This window comes from Phoxinus phoxinus, assembly GCF_949152265.1.
Source record: "Phoxinus phoxinus genome assembly, chromosome: 8".
NCBI classification, from domain to species: domain Eukaryota; kingdom Metazoa; phylum Chordata; class Actinopteri; order Cypriniformes; family Leuciscidae; genus Phoxinus; species Phoxinus phoxinus.
In genome coordinates this window covers 22,647,639-22,672,220 of record NC_136883.1, presented here as the reverse complement: position 1 = coordinate 22,672,220, position 24,582 = coordinate 22,647,639, and the positions used below count along the sequence as shown (strand labels likewise).

At 36.6% G+C, this 24,582-nt stretch overlaps 1 protein-coding gene across 1 annotated transcript in view; it reads right to left on the bottom strand.

The window, feature by feature from the left end:
• Positions 1 to 20,228: 20,228 nt before the first annotated feature.
• Positions 20,229 to 24,582, bottom strand: part of otogl (otogelin-like) — a gene marked incomplete at its 5' end in the record, with an annotated part of 42,547 nt that continues 38,193 nt past the window's right edge. Inside the window, 2 exons of the mRNA XM_079619987.1 lie at positions 20,229 to 21,753; positions 21,854 to 21,933. Coding sequence (XP_079476113.1) covers positions 21,553 to 21,753; positions 21,854 to 21,933 — 281 coding nt within the window. The 3' untranslated portion in view covers positions 20,229 to 21,552. The remainder of the gene's footprint in view (positions 21,754 to 21,853; positions 21,934 to 24,582) is intronic.

The window sequence follows — 24,582 nt, the reverse complement described above, 5'->3', positions numbered from 1 at the left end:
CTCACTCACTCTCTCACTCACCCAACCACCCACCCAACCACCCACCCACTCACTCACTCACTCACCCAACCACCCACTCACTCACCCACTCACTCACTCACTCACTCACCCACCCACTCACCCACCCACCCACTCACTCACCCACCCACCCACCCACCCAACCACCCACTCACTCACTCACTCACTCACTCTCTCACCCACCCACCCACTCACTCTCTCACTCACTCACTCTCTCACCCACCCACTCACTCACTATCTCACTCACCCACCCACCCACTTACTATCTCACTCTCTCACCCACCCACCCACTCACTCACTCACTCACTCACTCACTCACCCACTCACTCTCTCACCCACCCAACCAACTACCCACTCTCCCACTCACCCACTCTCTCACTCACCCACTCTCTCACTCACCCACTCACTCACTCACCCACTCTCTCACTCACCCACTCACTCACTCACCCACTCAACGACAGACTCAACCACCCACTCACTCTCTCACCCACCCAACCAACTACCCACTCTCCCACTCTCTCACTCACCCACTCTCTCACTCACCCACTCACTCACTCACCCACTCACTCAACGACAGACTCACTCACTCACTCACCCACTCACTCACTCACTCACCCACTCACTCAACGACAGACTCACTCACTCACTCACTCACCCACCCACCCACTCACTCACTCACTCACTCACTCACTCACTCACTCACTCACTCACTCACTCACTCACTCACTCACTCACTCACTCACTCACTCACTCACCCACTCACTCAACGACAGACTCACTCACTCACTCACCCACCCACCCACTCACTCACTCACTCACTCACTCACTCACTCACTCACTCACTCACTCACTCACTCACTCACCCACTCACTCACTCACCCACTCACTCAACGACAGACTCACTCACTCACTCACCCACCCACCCACTCACTCACTCACTCACTCACTCACCCACCCACTCACTCACTCACTCACTCACTCACTCACTCACTCACTCACTCACTCACTCACCCACTCACTTCAGATCGGTTCAGTTCAATGCTGTTGAACCAAGCCAAACTTAACTGTTTTTAATCTAAATAATTAATTAATTTTAAGTTAAGTTCAGTTCAATTTATTGAAATGTAATACAATTTACGGTTAAGGTTCAGTCTGTTTCAATGCAGTTCGGTTCCATTAAATTATGTTTGGATCTGTTCAAGTTTCAATTGCAATTCAATGCAATTCAATTGCAACTCAACTCAATTTTGAGGAATTAGTACCTTTCATTATGCCAAGTGCATTTTGGGAAACAGTCTAACCTGTGTGTATGGTGATGGTGGCAGCGGTTCCACCGATGCGGTTTCTGAAACGTTGTACAGTGGTGTTGTAGGAGCAGCCGCTCCCCAGGCCATTGACGGTGACCTCCTGCAAGTGTGGACCCACGTCTAACGTCCAAATTTGAGAGCCATTACTGATGGTCACTTTATAAAAATCAAAATAGCCAGCAGCTGGTGCCCATGCCACTGTGGCTGATGTGATGTTGACGTGAGACACAGAGAGAGAACACACACCTGCTGGCCCTGGAATACAAAATTAAATAAAAATCAGCGCATAGAATAATGTTAATGATACCAAAAGTAGAAAGTATCACTGGGAAAGTCTTACTAGTAGAGATGTTTTTGAATGTGGTCTGGCTGAAATCTGACCCCAGGAAGGACTGGATCTCAAACCTGTAATCACTTCCTGGGGTCAGGTCATGAATACTGACACTGTTTCCATGGACATCAACCTGGTGTTGCAGAGGACGGTCACCCGCGAAGCCATATCGAAACTAAAGAGGAACAAATGTAAAGAAAGGAAACAACAGAAATAAAATAAGTATAGGTATCAACTTTAAACACTATCGTTCAAAAGATTGGGGTCTGTATACATTTTTTTTTGGTAGAAAGAAATTAATACTTTTATTTATCAAGGATACATTAAATTGATCACTAGTGAAAGTAAAGACGTATAATGTTACAAAAGTTGTTTTGTTTTCTTAAAATCAATGCTGTTCTTTTGAGCTTTCTATTCAGCAAATATTCCTGAAAAAAATTTATCACAGTTTCCAAAAAAATATTAAGCAGTTCAAAAATGATAATAATGAATGTTTCTTGAGCAGCAAATTAGCATATTAGAATGACATTTCTGAAGGATCATGTGACACTGAAGTAATCCAGTACCTTTCATTGCAATTCAGCTTTGAATCACAGGAATAACAACATTTCTGCTTTATTTCTACATTTCTACAAATAAATGCAGCCTTGGTGAGCATAAGAGACTTTCTCCAACCACAACAACAAAAAAACATGAAAAAAATTACTATCCCCAGGCCTGGTTTTACAGACATGGCTTAGATTTAGCCAGGATTAGGCCTTTTTTCTAAGGCAGCTTTTATAAACGTGCCTTAGAAAAACATTACTGGTGTGCATCTTGAGACAAAATAATGACACTTGATATATTTTAATATATAACAGTGCAAGTTGCTTTCAGTAAACAACAACAACAACAACAACAACAACAGCTCACACATGGATTTTAGCCAGGGGTTAAACTAGGGTTAAACCTTGTCTGTGAAACCAGGAGTCATTTGAATGGTAATGTACATAAAATTGCTAACAAATCAAAAAATGATGTTAGTGGTCCAGTCAAAGATCTGAGATGCTGGCAGGGCCAATCTAGAATAGGGGTGACCATAGAAGTGAGGAGCTCATTAACCGTAGGAGAAGTCACTTTAGCCCAGGTTTTTCCAAGGGGACTTTACACTGGATCTTCTCAAGTTTGTAAAATTGTAATTTAACATCATACACTCAAACACCTTCTCTCTCTTTGTGAGGTAAAATGAAGGATTGGCGCTCATGTATTATGAGAAAGGCAGAAACCCGAGCACACAAGACTACAGGCTGTTGCTAGGCTACATTTCAGCTGAGACGGTCTGTATTAAAGTTTTAACAGGTGTCCAAAGGCCCCAACACTAGTCTAGTCATGCTTACAATAAAAAAAAAAAGTATAATAACTCATTCGACATAACCTCTTCAACCTTCTGACCCATTCAGTCTATCAAAACAATCAAAGAAATCCAAAATGTGAAAATACACTATCACATACAACTATCAAATTACATTATACAGATCTCGATACTGATTGGATGATCAAAAGTCACCCTACCCTGTAACCATCCACTCTGCCTGGTGGGTGTGTCCATATAACGTACATGCTGCTCACTTCCTGTTCAATGCAAGTGAGGTCATCAGGAGGTTCTGGAACTGAAAACAACATTTTTTTTTTGAAAGCATCTATGAGTTTACAGCTCTGTTTCCAACCCAAGTGAGCTGCCTACATAGATGGCATTTACGGCATCACAGATGCTCATAAGGCATCATAGGAACAGGCTGTTCAAAAATAATAATACCAAATAATTTTAACTATATAGGCTGTCAGGAAGTTTGTATTTGACACTGTCCTAACACAAAGAGCCCATCCTCATGTCTCTATGCTATTCTACCTTCTTTTTGGCCAATCCAAGAGTAGAATTGTATGGAAGCTTGTTTTAGCCACAGAATAATAATAATAATAATAAAGTAATTGAGTCTTTTTATCTCACAATTCTGACTTTTTTTATTGAGTAATATTTACACTAAAGTTCAAAAGTTTGAGGTTGTTCAGATTTTTTTATGCTTTTAAAAATAATTCTCTTCTGCATTTATGAATTTATTTGACCAAAAATACAATAAAAATAGTAATATAGTAACTTATTATTTCTGATTTGCTACTCAAGAAACATTTCTTATTATTATCAAAAACATTGTGCGGCTTAATATTTTTGTGGAATATTGATAAAAAAATTTCAGGATTCTTTGATGAATAGAAAGTTCAACAGAACAGAATTGAAATAGAAATATTTTGAACATTATAAATGTCTTTACTGTCACTTTCAATAAATGGAATGTGTCCTTGTTGAATAAAATAATTATTTTCTGTAAAAATATTTAAAAACAAATTCTCACCTGCTATCACACCCCCTCTGAGTTTATTGTAGTATATTCTGGGATTGGCTTTTCTGTGAAAGATATGTGCAATGCTATGGAAGCTTGTTTCCGCCACTGAATAAAACAATTTAAAAGATCATTTTGACTGTTTTTCTCAATATTCTGACTTTTATTCTCAGAATTGTGAGATATAAACTCGCAATTGTGATTTATAAAGTCCAATTCTGAGGAAAAACTATAAGGCTGACTTTTTTCTTGCAATTGCGAGTTTATATCTCACAATTCTGAGAATAGAAGAAGATAAATGTTTCTTGAGTAGCAAATCCGCATTAATGTTTTAGAATATTACTGTTTTTACTGTATTTTTGGTCAAATAAATGCAGCCTTGGTGAGCAGAAGAGACTGTAGAAAAAAAAAATCTACCTCAAACTTTTGAACGGTAGTGTAAATATTACTCAATACCAAAAACTATTGATAAACAGATTTAATCCTAATAGCCTATATGTTATGTGTTTTTTATGTTTACTGTAGTATCGCTTTAGCTTAGTGGCACTAACATCAAACTCTATTGAATTGGCTTCACATGAAGAGCACTTTTTGTCGGGCATTCGTAAGTAAATGCGAATGGAGTTGCTACCTAAGTGAAGTGATTCGAATGAGTCCCGTTTCAGTTAGCATGCTAGCTTAGAGGGCAGCTGTCTATGTAGGCAGTACAGCAAGGCACTACATTTAGGAACAGAGCTTATATGTGGATTTGTGTGAGAGAGTAGTAGATGATAAGTTCTTGCTAAGTTTTGTACCAATGTATAAGTGTAGTAACACTCACGTGTGTTAGCAATCGCAGAAGCAGGTAAACTTCGCCTGTCTCCACTAACACTGGTCACTTCAACAGTATACACACTTCCAGGCAACAGGTTGTCGAAGTGAAATGTTCTAAAAAGAGAGCAAGCTGCAGTCCAAACCTCTCTCGCATAAAGAAGGAATCTTCAGGGCAGATAACTGATCTAAATCCGCACCTGTCATCAGACGCACTCTGATTGGTCTGCAGGATAAAGGTTGAGTTTCTGATGGACAGGATGAATGAGTCACTGACCCCCTGGCCTGCCCTCCAGAGCACACTGAGAGATGCTGATGTCCTCTGCACAGGCAACAAGGTGACCGAACTGGGAGCTACAAACAGACACAAGGCAATTAAAGTGATCAAGCAGGGTTCATAAAACTCCTGGAAATATCACAGGATTGCACTTCCAGACCTTATAAATTCCATACATTTTTCTAGAAATTACTGCAGTGGAAAGGGTGCTGTTGTAAGTACAGTATTGAGTGTAAGTATACTACCATTCAAAAACTCGGGTGAAGAGTTTTAATGTTTATAAAAGAAGTCTAAATGCTGACCAAGGCTGCATTTATTTGATACAGCAAAAACAGAAATATTGTGAAATATTATTACAATAAAAAAAATAAAAAAACTTTTCCATTTTTAATATATTTTAAAATATAATTTATTCCTGTGGTGCAAAGCTGAATTTTCAGGATTATTACTCCAGTCTTAAGTCACACGATCCTTCAGAAATCATTATAATATGCCGATTTACTGCACAAGAAACATTTCTTATTATTATCAATGTTGAAAACAGTTGTGCTTTTTTTTTTTTTTGATGATGATGATTAGTAAGTTGAAACAGGATTTATTTGAAATAGAAATATTTTGAAACAATGTTAAAGTCTTTACTGCTTGTCACTTTTGATCAAGTAAATGCACTCTTGAAGAATAAAAAAAAAAAAAAGTCTTACTGACCCCAAACTTTTGAACGGTAGTGAACTTTTAAGCCTGTGTGAATGTATGTTTACCAGCTCTGATGGCGATAATCACTGCTGGACTGTCTCTGAAAAATTCCTTCTCGGTTCGGACTAAAAAGTTGCATAGCTTTCCTGCCATCACGTCTTTAAAAACTGCTCTAGTGTCTACTACCTTCTGCACCTAAAAGACACACACAACAAAGTAGTAAACAAACTATTTCTCCTTGTTTGAGTATCTATTACTTAAGGACAGCATAAAACGTTGACTTCAAAATCTTCTGTGCACAATTTCACTTTAATTCACTTTAATGATGATGGTGATTGTTGCATATGAGCGATTGCTAGGCACTTTTTTTGGTAACGCTTTAGATTACAGCCCGGAAAGTACTGCGTAATTACAATGAAATTACAGTGTAACTTTCGGTAATTACAGTGTACCTATAAAGTACTTATGTGTAAGTATAGGGGAACAATATGTAAAGTCTTGGGAATAAAGGGGTAACAACCAGGAAAATACTGCGTAATTAAAACAAAATTACAGTGTAACTTTCGGTAATTACAGTGTACCTATAAAGTATGTACGTGTAATTATATAGGGGAACAATTTAAAGTTTTGGAATAAAGGGGTAACAACCAGGAAAAAAAAAAAATTATTTAGGCAAATTATTAAGTATTTTAGAACTACGGGGTACTTATACTATAATACAATCTTACTTTTGGGAGCAATTTAGCGAGTAGGCTACATACACTGCACCTTTTTGTAATAATAGTGTATACAAATACAAGGCTTTTTTCAAATTACGGGGTAGCCTATATATCAGTGCATTTATAAAGTAGGCTAATTTGTTTTTATTGCAAAGGTGCACTGATTAAGTTGTTTCAAGGCAAGTAAAACTATTGCAACTTTTTTTTTTTTTTAAATGCTGGGGAAATATATTCTTGTTTCATGTAGTTACAGGGTACGTATGACATTGCGGGCCGTAAATTAAAGTGGTGCTTCTTACCCTCTTGTTTCATGTAGTTACAGGGTAAGTACAATAAAAACACATGTAAACACACAATCTGATATCACTTGGAAAACTTTATTTGAAAAACAACTTTTTTTAAAACGGATTTACAACACTTTCTCTTGCTTGGTTTCCTCCTCCTCTTGTTCCTCTTCTTCTTTCTTTCCACTGATAAATCTTAAGAAGGAATCCCATGTCTCTTGCTATTCTGTATTATGTGTTGAAAGAAAATACAGTACAGAAATGTCCTCACCATTTCCTCATCTTTTACCCTCATGTCATCAGAGATGTATATGAATTTCCTTCTTCAGATTAACACAATTTTTTTTTTTTTAGAAAAATATATAATCTCTGTGAATGCATAATGCAAGCCCATGTGTTCCTAAAAGTTGACATCAAACAGCACATACAGCAATAACTAAAGTAATCCATACGACCCCAATGGATGAATCAATGTCTTCTGAAGTGAGACGATAAGTGTTTGTAAGAAAAATACCAAATATTTAAACATTTTAAAGACTATCGCTTCCGTTCCGACCAACTGTCACTTGCGCGTGCATGAGAGGGTTGAGTTCACGCTTGACACGCGTGACGTAAGCGCGCCGAGAAACCGAATGTCGATTTTTTTATTTTTTTATTTTTTATTAATGCTCACAACAAAATACAAACAATAACACATAATAATAATGAAAAACAAACAATACAGAAGAACAGAGATGGCAGTTCTCGCGCGAGTTTCACATCTAACTCCCGCGAGAACGTAATGAACGCGTGAAGCTTCACCAAACACGAAGCCAAGCCGACTCTCATGCACTCGCTGGACGCTGGTGACAGTTGGTCGGTAGCGAAAAGATGAGTAAATTACGAGAACATTTCTGGGTGTACTGTAGCCTATTTTCTTTTAATACATAATACAGAATAGCAAAAGACTCATTCTTAAGATTAGGCTAATCAGTGTAATGATAGAAAAAGAAGAAGAGGAACAAGAGGAGGAGGAGGAAGTAGGAAGCCATGCAAAAATGTATACTTTCTGTCAGGACTTTAGTATTTGAAATGAAAAGTTGATTTTAAAAAAGGAATAAAGTCCTTTTTTGAAATAAGTTGTTTTTCAAATAAAGTTTTCCAAGTGATATCAGATTGTGTGTTTACATGTGTTTTTATTGTACTTACCCTGTAACTACATGAAACAAGAGGGTAAGAAGCACCACTTTAATTTACGGCCCGCAATGTCATACTTACACTGTAACTACAAGAAACAAGAGGGTAAGAAGCACCACTTTAATTTACGGCCCGCAATGTCATACTTACACTGTAACTACAAGAAACAAGAGGGTAAGAAGCACCACTTTAATTTACGGCCCGCAATGTCATACTTACCCTGTAACTACAAGAAACAGATATTTCCCCAGCATTTAAAAAAAAAAAAAAAGTTGTAGTTTTACTTGCCTTGAAACAACTTAATCAGTGCACCTTTGCAATAAAAACAAATTAGCCTACTTTATAAATGCACTGATATATAGGCTACCCCGTAATTTGAAAAAAGCCTTGTATTTGTATACACTATTATTACAAAAAGGTGTATGTAGCCTACTCGCTAAATTGCTCCCAAAAGTAAGATTGTATTATAGTATAAGTACCCCGTAGTTCTAAAATACTTACAGTATAAATAATTTGCCTAAATACATTTTTTTTTTCTTCTGGTTGTTACCCCTTTATTCCAAAACTTTACATTGTTCCCCTATATAATTACACGTACGTACTTTATAGGTACACTGTAATTACCGAAAGTTACACTGTAATTAAGTTTTAATTACGCAGTATTTTCCTGGTTGTTACCCCTTTATTCCCAAGACTTTACATATTGTTCCCCTATACTTACACATAAGTACTTTATAGGTACACTGTAATTACCGAAAGTTACACTGTAATTTCATTGTAATTACGCAGTAATTTCCGGGCTGTAATCTAAAGCGTTACCCTTTTTTTTTGTCCATCAAATGCCGCACTGAATGAGATCATCCACTCAAGAAGCTATTTCAACCTGATCTGTCACTTCGAAGAAACAGACATACACAGGATGTGTACTCACAAACACAGAATCATACCATGGAAGTATCAGAGCAGTTCATACACAGCGCCTCATAATGGTGACCGTCCCCCTCAGCCCTGTCCCACAAGATCTCTATAGAGCTGTCAGTCACAACACCAGCATGCACATGAGTGGGAGGAGCCAAACCTGGAAATAGAGAAGCACACATTCAAATTAAGTCCCAGAGACTGACTATTTTTGGAATAGCATACTACCATTCTACGCGTATCATTTCTGAAGCATGGAGAATGCATATTGTGCAAAACTACTAAAATGAAAAATAACTGTTCTTATTTTCAAAAATATAACTGATACTGCATTAAATAGCTATACAATGTTACGAGGTCATGTGACAGCAATGTAGGATTATTTGCACTTATATTGGTACCAGCATTTGGTTTCATATTATTTGTAAATAAAACGGTGCATAAAATGAGCAGTATGCTCATATTTCGATTCACTATTAGTAAAAAATGTTTAATCATTAAGATGTTTTTGAAAGAAGTCTCATGCTTACCAAGGATGCATTTATTTGATCAAAATTACATATTATTATGAGAAATGTTTCTTGAGCACTAAATTAGCACGAATGATTTCTGAAGGATCGTGTGACACTGAAGATGATCACTTTTGATCAATTTAATGGATCCTTTCAGAATTATTATTATTTTTATTTTTTTTCTGATTTGGCGCTCAAGAAACATTTCATACTTTTGAGCAGCATAATAGAATGATTTCTGAATGATCATGTGACACTGAAGACCGTCAGTAATGATTCTGTAAATTCAGCTTTGCCATCACAGGAATAAATTACATGTTTAAAACAAATATATTAAAAAAGAAAACTGTTATTTTAAATTGTAATAACATTTCACAATATGAGACTCTGGACCACAAAACCAGTAACATGGGTCAATTTTGTTGTATAAATTGAATAAATAAGCTTTCCATTAATGTATGGTTTGTTAGGATATGACAATATTTGGCTGAGATACAACTATTTGAAAATCTGGAATCTGAGGGTGCAAAAAAATCGAAACATTGAGAAAATCGCCTTTAAAGTTGTCCATTTATGTTCGCGATTGTGCCGCGTTCACTCACAAAAATAAATGTTTGATTTATTTACGGTAGAAAATTGTACACAATATCTGCATTGAACATGATCTTTACTTAATACCCTAATGATTTTTGGCATAAAAGAAAAATCAATAATTTTGACCCATACAATGTATTGTTGGCTATTGCTACAAATATACCCGTGCGACATGTGACTGGTTTTGTGATCCAGGGTCACATATTACCATTTTTGATCAAACAATGAGCATAAGGGATGTCTTTCAAAAACATTTAAAAAATCTGAATGATTCCAAACTTTTGACCGGTACAGTACTTATGTGAGCAATAAGAGTAAAAGTTTCTCAAATGTTTTCTCACAGGTGCTCACAGGTGGTAAAGCAAAACCGTCACTGCTTGTGTCTCTGCTGGTCACAAACACATAAAAGTTATACAGCGTCCCTGGATTCAGGTTGCCGACTACCACTTTGGTGCTGTCTTTGGACACTGGCGTCCATGATCGATTATTTTGGTAAGTAATGGTGATGCCGTCATAAATGCTGTTTCTGGGCATCTGCACAAAGAGCTCCACAGAATGTGTGCCAACTGCATATGGGACAGCTATCTGGATGCTACCAGGTTCTGAAACAAGCATACAAATACATATTATAGACTGAGACAGAGGCATCGCAAGGGAAATGAAGGAAAAGGAAGATAAAAACAAATGAATCATACTCAGAGTCTTTCGTATGATAATTGGTGCGCTTCTGTTTTTGTCCTTCACTGCAGCCACGCCCACTTCATACGTCCCACCTGGTTTGAGCTGTGCAAGAGAGACGCAGGTGGAGCCGTTTACCCAGAACTCTATAGTTTGGGCCTGAGTTGTTTGTGGGCGGAGTCGGATGTAATATTCATCAACTTCCTCATCAGGTGAAGGCCACCAGCACACAGTCACGTTCTCCAGACCCACAGCATCGACCGAGACCTTGCGTGGAGGACTAACCTCTAAAACACACAGACGTCAACACACAAAACATCTATGTAGATCTCCAACCCAAATTATTACAACCCAATTGAGGGGGGAATTCATTCGGAATGATTTTATAAGCATCTGCTTATTTTCAATCATTGTCTACACTGTTTTATCACCTCATTCAGTAAAACAATATGCAAATAAGGTAATTGCACCAAACAAGGTGGTATGGGTAATTAGGACAAGCCGGTATAAACTGACATCCGACCTATACGCTGAAATTTTCCACATTTAGATGCAGCATTTAAAAAATTCTGGCTGATCCCAATAACTGGCTGATAATAATATTCTATACAATTTCAAATGTTTTCAATGCTACCAGTGAAATTAGACATCCATTTTTTACACTGTACATTATAATGTTGTGATATTCATTTTGAGATATGCTAAAGATTATATTTAACTGTGTTATTAAATCATTGCATGCACAATTCTTTTAAATAAAACTAGGTTGTCTACATACACAAAATTGACATACACACAAACAAACACACGTTGGGTTTTCATGTTTTATGGGGACTTTACATACTGTAGACGTAATGATTTTTTATACTGTACAAACTGTATATTCTACCCCATTACCTAAACAGGCATAGTTTTGGATAGAAATACTGCACACAAAAATGAATTCACCCCTCAGTATCTCCTACACACTTTTTTTTTTTTTTGCAAAACCTACCTGTGATGACAGTCACGGACACACTGTCATTGCTTTCCACATCTTGAGCAGTGACAGACAAAACTGTGATCTTGTAAGCATGATACGCCTTCAACCCACCAATCACAGCGCTCTGATTTGTCTTGTCCAACCGAATAGAATGGCTTCTGCCAGAGGATAGATCCACCCAGTGCAGGATGTATTGCTTGAATAGAGCGTTCTGGGTAGAATCAGGGGCGGTCCAATACACTGCAATCTGACTGGACGTAACAGCTGTCATTGTGAGATTCTGAGGAGGATTTGGCTCTGCAACATTAAACAAACCAGTTATTTTTTGTGTAAACTATTCCTTTAATGTGTGTTGGTACTGCAGATGTAGGAACTTACTTGTATTGGCGATGAAAATGGGTCCAAGTGTCTGAGACGCCCCACTGGGGCGTGTAAGAACCAGTGAGAAATGATAGACGTGTCCAGGAGACAGACCTTGAACTCTCACTCTGCCTTGAGTGTTTATGAGTGGCCTATTTGACAGAGTTCCATCGATTGAGTCATCTTCTGATTGTAGAGCGAGTGAAAAACCAGCAGATAAGTCAAGGTGAGATTCATTAGACCAGATAAATGCTGCTTCTGTCTCACACACACTCTCCAGGAACAGCCATTCACTACTGCTCTGCAACACTGTAACAGAAACACACATAGATAAGATTATTCTAAAAGAAAGCCACAAATGAAATATCAAATATTGTTATCTCTTAGACAGAAATTAAAATAAATGAAAAGTAAATGGAGATTATACTGCAAATACCTGTCCCAGTTGTCACATTTCAAGTGGACCAGCAATTTTGTGCCAATCTGTGAAGTCCACAAGACCACTGGGTGTCCCATTTGTTATTTTAGTTTAAAGAAGGGTCCTTACAAGTGCCCCTTTACAAGTGGACATCACAGTGTACTATTACCCAACAAAATATAGTCTCAGAGATGGGCTGAAGGTGTCATTTTGGTCCACTGCTTCTATATATTTTTTTCCTTAAAAAAAGATTCCAGTAATCACAGTTTCTCAACTCATGGATATACTCTAGAGTTTACGAAAAGTTCTCAACGTCTCAAACTGTGCTCAGATCTTCCAAGACACCAAAGTCTACAATCAAAAGTCAGAGACCTAAATATGAACTTAACATTTCTCATTGAATTGTTGTAAAACCAAATAATCTCAGCTATGCAATCCACATCAGTTATTTTATACCATTTTAATTGTATTAATATTTTGAATTAAGTGCATTCATTAAGTGCTTTTGTCATTTTAATTAGTTTTTTATATATTTTTAAAATGAGCTATATTTTCATTTCAGTTTTAGTCATTTCAGTACTTCCACTTAACTTATTTCAGTTAGTTGCCAAGGCAACATTTCTAATTTTTATTTAAGTTTTTTAAGTTTAAATGTTTCATTTAATATTTATATACTATTTCAGCTTTATTTCAACTAACAAAAATTATTTGTAATAGGTTTAGTATTAGATTTACTTAATAATAACTCCGATCCACATTCATTTTATGGCTTTATAATTGTATTGTATAACCGCATTTGTCTCATTCTAGTCTTCTTTTAATTCTTCTAATGATGCCGGATAGACTTCTGAGACAAGGTTTATAGTTAAAGAGGCTATATGTAAAAATTTCCATTAATCGCCTTTATTTGCCAGTGTGTGGACAGTTTGTAAGGAAACTTAAAAAACGAGACCTTCCCCAACTTCTTAGGTAATCTATGAAAGCCTGTAGTAGACAGATTTTTATGTAAAGGACTCGGGACGTTTTTTTTGCCAAGAAATTCAAAAAGATACAGTACTACAGTTATGCGCTCTCCTGAAAGCCTCTATTTTGTTCTATGACACATTAAATGCTTATACAATGTTCAGGGCAATGCCAAAATAGCTATGCAAAGTATGCCAACTGAGAATGTGGCATGCAAAGAAAAGGGATTAATTAAGCACCATAGACATTGAGGGCCCTAGTTTAACGATCTAAGCGCATGGTCTAAAGCCCAGGGCACAAGTGCACTTAAGACGTGTCCAAATCCACTTTTGCTAGTTTAACGACAGGAAAAATGGTCGGTGCACCGGGTGCATGGTCTAAAAGGGTTGTCCCTATCCTCTTAATGAGCCATGGGTGAGTTTTGGGCGAAACGTGCAAAAAAAAAACAATCAGAGTGTAATTTCCCATTCCCTTTAAAAGCCAGCTGCGCTCATGGCATGGCGTATTCGCTATTTACATGGCGGAATTTGCAAATGGAAAAACTGAACGCGTCTCTAGAGAGGAAACGGATCTGCTTGTGCGCGATGTTAAAGTGCAAGTAGACTATCTACGGGACAAACCAGATTCCACCATATCTTTATGTACACAATATTCATTACATTGTAATTCTTTTATTTTTAGTTTAGGTGCTACTTGCGCATCCCTGTGTGTGTAATAAGCAGAGTGTACACGCGTTGTGGACCCGCCTATAGGCGCACATTACTAACGCGCTCTTTAAATAACAAAAAAAACATTGCGCCATTGACTTTAGAGCAGGTTTTTGTTGGTCAATAGCGCAGTCTATTTCAGTTGTCTCAAAATAGCAACGTGCCAACTATGTGCCTGAACACACCTCTTTTTTATACCAGCACGCCTATGAGCGCACAAATGGGTGCAAAGGCATTTGCTATTTAAACAACGTGGCGCAGGACGTTAAAATGATAACTGCGTCGGGCTGAAACTAGCAAAACACACTTGCATTGCGCTTGGCGCTACATTGCACCGGGTGTATGATAGGGCCATATTAGACATGACATAATTTACATATCTAAATGTCGCTCTCAGCAGCGTGGAAAGAGTCGGGATGTTTACTAACAGTAATGTATATCGCTGTAAAAGTATTTCCATCTTCTTTTTATTTATTAGGGAAGAGCGAGAAAGAACTTTGTCGTGAGTATATCGGCTCTTGTACAGTACGTTGCGTGTGCAAGAGCATTAAGTTGCTGGCTACAGTTCACTTAGCGGCCACCAATGTTGCTAATAACAAGGCTTTCTGAATTATAGTCCCTTTAAAAGAAAATCCAGAGCTATAAAAGAGCAACCTCTGAGCAATACAGTCTTCCTCAGGGCACTTCTCTGAAAATGCTTATCACACAGTTTAATTAATCAAAACAGGACATATTCCTGGATCAACAAGCTTCGTTGGTCCAGGAACAACATTCCTATCAACCCAATCAATCCTGACTCTAACCCAACCCCTTTTTCCAAGAACAACAGTGGATGTTGATCGAGGAAGATGTCCTGCTTGTGTAAATCATACCCCCCTTATCTCTCTTCTTCACTCACACTCCTCTTGACATATATAGGGGAGCTGCAGGTAACACGGGAAAGCAGTGAAGAAGTATCCTGCACCAGTGGCATTCTTCTGCATCGCAACACAGCCTGTTTGATTGGGTGCAAGAGATGATGTCACTTCAATATTTAAGTTGTAGGCGGAGCCATCAGACCAGCGGAGTTCACCTTCTGTCTGTAGATAATAAAAACAGAGGCTACTACATTCCTATTTTTCATCCTAAGTTTCAGTATGTAACTAAAAAAAACAATTTGTAGAATTCAACAGCCTGGTTCCGATAGTAAAAAACCCATTTATTTTCATTAAGGATATCTTATAAACATTTAAAGAAAGACTACTGTGAGAAATGAGCTCTGCATTATTTAAACTTTTTATTTTATTTTTATAATCGTGTTTAACTGTGGAATTCCTGGTGAAAAACTACATTACCCTAGCCTAGAAATCTAGACGCACCCTAGCGGCAGCAAAATGTATCTTGCAGCCAGGGCAGTCTAGCAACTCTCCATAGACCTTCTAGCTGCAAAAACCTAAATTGGGTCAGGCCAATCACGTCGTGTATAGAGTAGGCGGGGGCGGGCTTAACATGACGACAGAGTTGCGACGGCTGTCACTTGAAAACAAAGAATGGCGGCTGCGGATGGAGAACAGCGGCTTTCGAATCGGCTTTGGCCGCGACTCTGGAGGACTTGGAGTTAAGTTTTTCTTTCAGAAGAGAGCAAAGAACGGCACTTAAGTCATTCTTAAAAAAGGAAGAAGTGTTCTGAGTTTTGCTGGACCGGATCTTTGCCGCTCTGACTACGTCACCTTCTTCGTTGCTCTGGTTGGTTGTAGCGCTATCCTATTGCGTGCAGAAGGATTTTGAGAGACAACCGTTTATCCCGCCCCTCGGATTAAGCCGTCTATGGAGAGTTGCCAGACTAAACATCTTGATGTAAGTCTGGCTTGCCAGGCTAACATTACCCATGATTCTGCATAGACAGCTCCACCAATCAGAGAATGAAAACAAGCGTATTAAGCATCTGCCCAAACCAATAAAGTCAGTATCTTTTCCACTGATTTTCAAATACCTTTTTGCTGCAAATAAAAAGTTAGTAATGTTGTTATTCACCTAGTAACTGGTTAGTTTGGTTCAACTCTTTAAAGAAAACCATTTAAAATGAATTATGGGGGAAAACCTTCAGGAACCAAGACTGCTGAAAAAGTGGATGGGCACTGGTGCACTCTATTATGCTACATTGTCATCACATGACCTCAAGTTAGTTGTTTTCCATTTTAATTTCCAATTTTGTATAAGATGTCTTAAATTTATGAAAAAGCATATTCATATATGCATACGCACAATTTACACACTGTTCAAAGTATACATGCTGCATACTCAAGTCTTTCAAAAATATAGGTACGTACACTACGTCATTACTGTTTATGTGTGTTAGACGTACCTCACGGTCATTCAAAGCCGTCCACAACAGCAGAAGATGGTCATAGGACTTTAAGAAGGATGTGATGGACAGAAACTCTGCATCTGTCTTTAAGTTGGCCAGATGTGACCCTGGGATTGATCTTTCACACATTTGCTTCGCTCCAGACCATGACTTGAAGCTTGGGCTCACCTTATAACAGCTCCACCCCACAGCAAGCCAGCCTACGGGACACTGACCTGCAGGAGGACAAGTTACACCGTCAGTGTATGTGTGTCTTTACAAGTTTTTATACTATTTACTAAAGTTTTCATTTTCTTCAAGCATTTGTCATTCCAAATGACAATTTTGTTATTTCATGGAGCACAAATGGAGATTACACAAAAGTAGAGATCTAATCTACACTTTTTCATTCAACAAAAGTGACTGATGATTTATACTGTCAAATATAATAGTATATTGCCCCAAAAAATGACAAAAAAGCACCATCAAATTAGTCCAAACAACTTTTCATTTTATTAACATTTTAATTTAGCTTTGAGTTATTATATTATATTTTCAGTTTCCATTTTAGTTTAAGCAAATGTATGTGGTTTTGTACAAAAAATTATGTATATTTCTATTTAGCTTATTTTTTTATTTCAGGTTTAGTCATTTTAGTACATTAACTTTTAACAAAGTTCTCATCTATTTATATTCTATTTCAGTTTCATTTTCACTTCAATTTACAAAAATAATGTTTAATAGTTTCAGTCTCGTTTTTAGTCTTTCTGCACCATCTCAAATCTTCTGAAGTCATACATGTCATTTTTGTGTGAGAAATAGACTGAAATTGAAGTTAATATTCACTAAAAATCTCGAATCCCGCGACAAGTTTCATTAATAAATGTTAGTTGTAATTACAGAACTGGAGAGTAAAAAGTATTTGAGAAACTATATAAGATTATCTTACGGCATCAAGCCCAAACCATTACTTTTGAGACGTTTACCTTGATGTATTTAGCAGAAACCTTTAACTAAAGTGACTATAAAGTGGCAATAAAAGAACACAAGCAATTCATCACAGACCCACTAATATGTGTTTTTGCACATACCCGTCTTTATGGCCAGCTGAAGGCTTTGTGTAACGTTAATTTGGAGTTGAGGGAAGAATGTTTTCTTTTTCACAATGACATTGTAACGGCGTCCGGGCTGTAACCCTTTCACCTGGTGGAATGGCTGAATATGGGATGCAACCCAACACTGCTCATCCAAACACACATCCAAGACATTTCCACCATCTAATGTAGACCAGCTGAACATGGCAGTTGTGGATGAGATCTCCATGCTTAAAGAGGAGCTCAGGAGGGGAACTAACAATAGAGCAAAGAAAGAGTATTAAAACAAAGTAGAATCTCAATGAATAAAATCTAAATAAATAAAACATTATGTCCATTTTTGGGTTGAAGCTGCTGCGTGTTACCAAGTTGGAAAGTCTTGGCATCCATCAGTTCTGTGTTGTTGTATGACTGCAGACTAAATTCCAGTTTCTCATACACTTGTGGTCCTCTGAAAGTCATCATCACACACTCACACACGTCTTCACAAACTGCAATACTGCACAGCACCTGACAGAGAAACTCAATTAATCAAACATATTATTAATGTGTGTGAGCATTTGAGAAGGATCGTGTCTGCTTCGCACCTTGTTTCCCAATGAAAGTGTGTAAAAATTAGCTGTCTGTGACGGAAAACACTGAAACGCCACCAGCACATGGACGGAGGATGGACTTCTGGGACATGGAAGACTGAAAGCCTGAAGGACAACAAGAGGAAAGAAAAATCTAGGGATTGGGTGCAGATCATTGTTTTTCCATCAAGCCTTTAATACTACTTCATTACGCTCCCTATAAGACCTTTAAAATCAACATGAAAAGATATTCACATCCAACTTCTGCATGTACTACATAGGATATTCGATGATTAAAAAAAGGACTTGTATTCCAGAGGGAGGTAAAAAATATTATTGCCAAAATAATGGCAATTTATTATTTTATTATATTATTGTTAGGCACCACTGAATTACTAATCTGAAAGATTTTACAAAGGCTGCAAAATAATGTCAAAAAAGCAGTATTTAGCTTTTGATTCACATTATTTCGGGTCAATCCACTGTAAAAAAAAAAGAAAAGTAAAAAGTAAGTTACCTGGGTAAATATTGAGTTCATTGAAATAAAATTTTTTAGTTAATACAATAAAGGAGATTGGTTTAATCAACAGAAACTCAAAATGTTATGTTATCTGAACCACATTTTCTAAGTTGATTTGACAAAAGAAACAAAATTTGTGATAACAAATCAGTGTAAACAACACGGCTGAAAAGGAAAGTCATTTCAGATGCAAAAGTTACTACGCCTTGATTAAAGATTGTATTGTCTTCATAGTCTTTCATCAAAAGTTTGTTCTCATTAAATAATGAATAATGGCAGAGGAACATTTATTAAGAAAACAGTCAAATTTTGATTTCATGTTGACTTTAAAGTTTTCTAAATAACTATTCCAGCTTAAATGTATCTGAATTCACAGCAGAAAATTGCATTTTTGCACTTGAAGATAAAGTGATGAATTGTTTAAATGAATTTTTACCTGAAAGAAGTGCAGAAGTTGCCAAAACAAAGCCAGAACTTTGTCCATGGAGCTCCATCCCATAATTCCAGTGTCCGTAGACAACATATTCTTAAAGTAAAACACTAAGGACTTTAGCTTTGCAGCTTGCACTGAAATAATAACCTACACAACAATAGTATGGTCAAACTTCAGCAGCATCCTAAAACAGTCTTTGTGGTCACAAGAGCACTCCGTGGCATCTTAGACCTAAAAAAAATCCCCTCAGTTTAGTTTACATAAAAAAAATACCCAACATTCCTTGAGGGCACGCCTCCTCTGCCACTTCAGATGCCCAGGCCAGCATCTTAAAACATAACAAAACACACTGGAGGATTCAACCACACCTCCTCTTGAAAGCAGCTCTGCGTCTGGGTCTCATTCAGTCAGATCAGCCTCTCCACTTCATGTTTTTCTTTCATTTTTGACCGAATCGAAATAAAGTGCAGGCTGTCAAGACAACAGAGTCAGCACGTGGGAGTCATGTAGGGTCAGTCGTGAAGTGAACAAAACAGGCACAACAAAATCCCGCACTAACACCCACCAGACTCCTCCATGTATTACATCACCCACTGAGAATAAAACTCAATTTATATTAGCTGTCAAGAACAAGGCATTTACAAACATTATGCAAGGTTTAGAAATGTTTCAGGTTCAGGTCACATTTAAATGCACTTGCAATGGAAGTTAGAATGCAATGTATTAATTCATTTACAAAAACGTGTTATTTGAGGCATACAGCTTTTTAAAATGTCTATTCCTCCAGCTTTTGAAGTGTGTATTTATTTTTTATACCAGTACCATGTCCTACCCCAGATTTTTATTGTCAGTGCACTGCTGTTTTTACTAGTAAAGCTCGATGTTATTCTCTGTGGAAATCAACAGTTCGCTGTATTGAACTCGCAACATTCCTTTAAATTCTGATTCAGCAGATGTACACAAGGGAGGAGAGGAACTTTTCCAACATTTTAATTATTCGACTTGAAAGCAAAACACAACTCAGCAGGATATAACTCAAGTCATGCGTGGGCTGATCTAGTTAATAAACCACTTCTGAAATTAGATCGGGGTAAAGATCCTACTCTTCCGGTGATGGATGCCAAGATTGAGGCCCATTGTTATTTTTTTGCAGTTTTATTGATAGTTCACTTGGTAATTTTACAGTGAAATTACTTAAATGAAATATTCACACACACAAAGGTGAAATATTTTCAAAATTATTCATATCTGCGGTATAATAATCTGTGGATAATTGAGTGGTATGTTACAAAATACAGTAGCTTGGTAAATCAATTAAATGATTGATTTGCACAGTGCAATTTTTTTTGTATTTTTATTTCATTATTTAAAAAACATTGACAATAACATGCAGGTTTTTAGGTATTTTACTAAATGCTAATCCTTTTTAGGCTTACACAATTTTGATAATTTGCAGCAGAAATCAAATTTTTGACAATATGGCTATAGTATGGAAAATTCAAGTTCATCAAGTTATGTTTTTTTTTTTTAAGACGGCTAAGACAGGACTCAACTAGTGACAGGAAGTGTGTGCCTGTCAAGCAGATAATATCAGTAACACTTTACAACAAGATTCCTATCACTAACATTATTTAACAACAGTAGTTAACACACTGTAAAAATTTGCAGCCTTAATTTTTTTAAAGTACAATCAACTAAGTAATTTCAACTTAAATTTGCTTAACTTATTTTGATGAGTTAAAGCAATGTAAAAACACAGAAATTATTGATCATATATTTTTTTTACAGTGAATGAACTAACAAAGAAAAAAAAATCTAAAGCATTTATTAAACTCAGTTAATGTTAATATAATTTCAAAATGTATTAATACATTAGTAAAAATAAAACTTGTATCTGTTAATATTATTTAATGGACCTGAGCTAACAGGAACTGACAATAAACAGTTGTATTTTTATTAACTAACATTAACAAAGGTCAATAAATACCGTAACAAATGATAATGTTAGTAATTATTAACTAATGTTAACTACTGGGACCTTATTGCAAGTGTTACTGAAATATCAAATAACTACTTAAGATTGGCTTGTACATTTCCCCCATCTAATTAATAAGAAATGTGATTTTGTTAGAAAAAGCACAAAGTTGCATTTAAATAAAGCATTTGGTTAAGTTAAGATCTTAAGATGTAAAGTATAAGTGTACTTCAAATGTTTATGGAGAATATTAATACTAATTTTCACGTAATTTAATGTTAATACTCTAAAATCTAAACAATACACAAATTTAACAGCAGTTTGTTCTTATTCTAATGAATGTTTGATTAACGTATTACAGATACATTTTAGATATCAAAGACAAAAACAGTGATGTGTTAGTAGTTAGCGGTTTTACAGATACTATACTGAATATGCAGTCAAAATCTGTGTCAAGCTAGTGCTCTCACTGAGATCTTAACTTTACTGCGCACAGTCCACAAAGAATCAGTTCCACTGGCATGAGCAGTCCATTGGCTCCTGGTAGTAATAGTCCACCGTAGTGGCATTTCGAGTGCAGTACAGCTGAATGATGCGGTTTTGTAGGCCGTTCTCACGGCAGCACTTGCAGAAACGTGCATGACTGTTAATGTTAAAATTGAAGATGGTGGCAGATGGACATTTTCCATCACATGAATACACAGTCACCTGAAGAAAAAAACCAAGAGAGAGGAGGTTAGCAACCAGGATGGATGGAGGGATGGATGAAATAGGAATTGCAGTTTTAATGTGAATCTTTCACACTCACAGGTGCATTACTTCTACAGTCATCTTTTCTGATGGTGGTCCTGATGGCGACTCTCTTACAGGTTTTACCATCTTCTTTGCCTACACACACACACACACACAGAAAAAAAATTGTGACTTACAAATGAACACAAACATGCACATTTTCATTTTTTAAGCAACATTAAACAATATTAAATTAAATAATAATATCAATTTAAAATGTATTAAATAAAACATTAAAATAATAGAAAAAAATGTTGGGCATACATTTTTTTTTTATCCATCCGGAACTGACTATAGTTATTTCCAATTATTGCTGTAACATGACATTAACCAACATTCAATTATACTGCATTAATTATTGCAATGATTTCAGAAATGCTGCATTACCTAAGGCTGAATAATTTTTATTTTTTTGTCAACAATCAATCGGCCATAAGGCCTATTTGACATCAGTTGAGGTGAAGCAAGTTCTTACATTGAGGATTATGAAAACAAATATTTGGAATAATGTGCTCAGATAAATAATTTGCAATGAGACCAGGAACGTGCAATAAGAAATTAAATAGATTGTAATTTTGACATTCAACATACTTATACAATACTTTACAATACTTCTGATATTTTATGCCATAACATTATAGAATGCAGTAGTGGTTGTCCCCTTTTTCAGCAGCGCTGAATTATTTTTAATAAATAATTATTTATTATTAAATAATAAACGCCAAGTATTTTTCCCCATTCATTTCTCCCGTAAGGATTTCAAAAAAGTCTTTGTTAAAGCCATGAACCAAGCCAATCGAGGTGAATCACAAAACTATAAACTTTGATTTGAAACACAAACGTTTTTGAAAAGGCCGTGTATTTAACGGCTTCAGGGAGGGAAAGAACTACATTGAAGCATTGCGAACAGCATAATCAAATTAAAAACGATGGATAAATATACAACTACTCATTTATAAATATTGATTGCATATTTAAAAAACATTTTAAGTTTATTGCATCATTCGTAGTGCTTAATGGGAGTGGGAGGAGCTAAAGAGCTATTTTGTGTTTTGCTTTTTTGACTTTCTGATTGGTGTACTTTTCTGAACAGCATCATAGGTAATGTAGTTTTTCCACCAGGAATTACAGTTAAACACGATTATTAATATGGAATATTACAATTTGCTCCTTTTAATAAGGTGATCAGGTGTTTGTATTGCCGCCTATTGCGGGCTCTGCTTTATCAGCAGGATTTTCTGGACCTCATGAGGTGCTAAGAAAAGTGAGTGATACAGACTATGTAATCTGTACTCCCGACAGAAAGAGAAAATCTTGTGTGTGATATCTAAATGTTGCGTTCCATCTCCTAGACCTTGATAGATCGTAACAATCCATGAGGTCTGTATTGACAACTAAACCAAGTTGTGTAATCTTTGTAAATGCGACTGTAACAGTGAGTCAAGTACACACACACAGACACACACACACACACACACAGTCGCCCACACACATCAAACCACATTAACACAACAGGCTTAGTGACTATTATCACTGCACCTTGGGGGCTCCACTTGATTGACATGTTAGTTACCATGGTGACATTTGTCTGACAATGATCAAGTGGCACCATTGAAAAATGAACTTTTCACCCATATGTATTTTTTGTTTGTATGACAATGATAAAATGAAAGGCATTTAATTCTTTTGAGGGCAGTGTGTGTGTGTCTGTGTGTACGGTGTGTTGTATATTCCCAGCTCATTAATTTTGACACTGAGATTCTGGAGGTTCAAACGGAGGACAGGTTTTGAAGATATCAGGGGGTTTCAACAGGAAATAAATCAAGACTTCACAGCTGTGTGTCTGAGATGGTGGGAGGGACAGCTGATGAGTTTTTTTGGAAAGGAGTTGTGCCTGTGTTTGAATGTTACACGGATGTTCACAAGTACAAGGATTAAAGGAATAATTAATAAAATATGACAATTCCGACATTATTTAGCCAGCCTCATGTTGTGGAAACCCATATTGTTGTTCTTTTTTCCATGGAATACAACAGTGCCTTTTTTTGGGGGGCCAAACAGTTCATAAAAGTGACCTTGCTTTAATAAAATAAATAAATTAGAAAACACAAAAAGAAAGAAGTTGGCATATCATAAATCGAAAAAACATTTATTTCATGTTTTCACCAAAATATTTGTCATATTTGAATTAAACACATGGCTTTATAACACTTATGAATTGAGGCAAGATTTCCTGTAAATAAATAGAACAATTTTATTCTATTATTTTTTTAGCTTCAAGATGTAAGGTACTGTACTATATTGGGAAAATAAGACAGTATGAATATTCTACAAAAATACTGCTTTTGTGTTCCACAGCAGAACAATTGTATAAGGAATTTGACTAACATGAGGGTGAGTAAATGATGACAGAATTCCTATTATACGCCCAGACGTCTCACACACTTAATCAATTCACTTAAACTAAAAGAAAATAATGGCAAGACTGAAAGAGATAAGTCAAAAAAAATATTTTCTTCAACACATAAAATGTTATGAGACACAGATAAAGATAATTCAGTAGATGAGTGAGTACCTGTATCACAGTTAGTACTAGCAGTGGGTGTTACTGGACTAACGGAAAAAGGCAACAAACCAAGTCCAGCACCTGAGAAACACACAGGGGCAGGTTCACAAACTCACAAGTCTGTAACAAACTCATTTGGTTGAAATCGCTCGTAAAGCTTCCAGCACAAACGCAAGAGC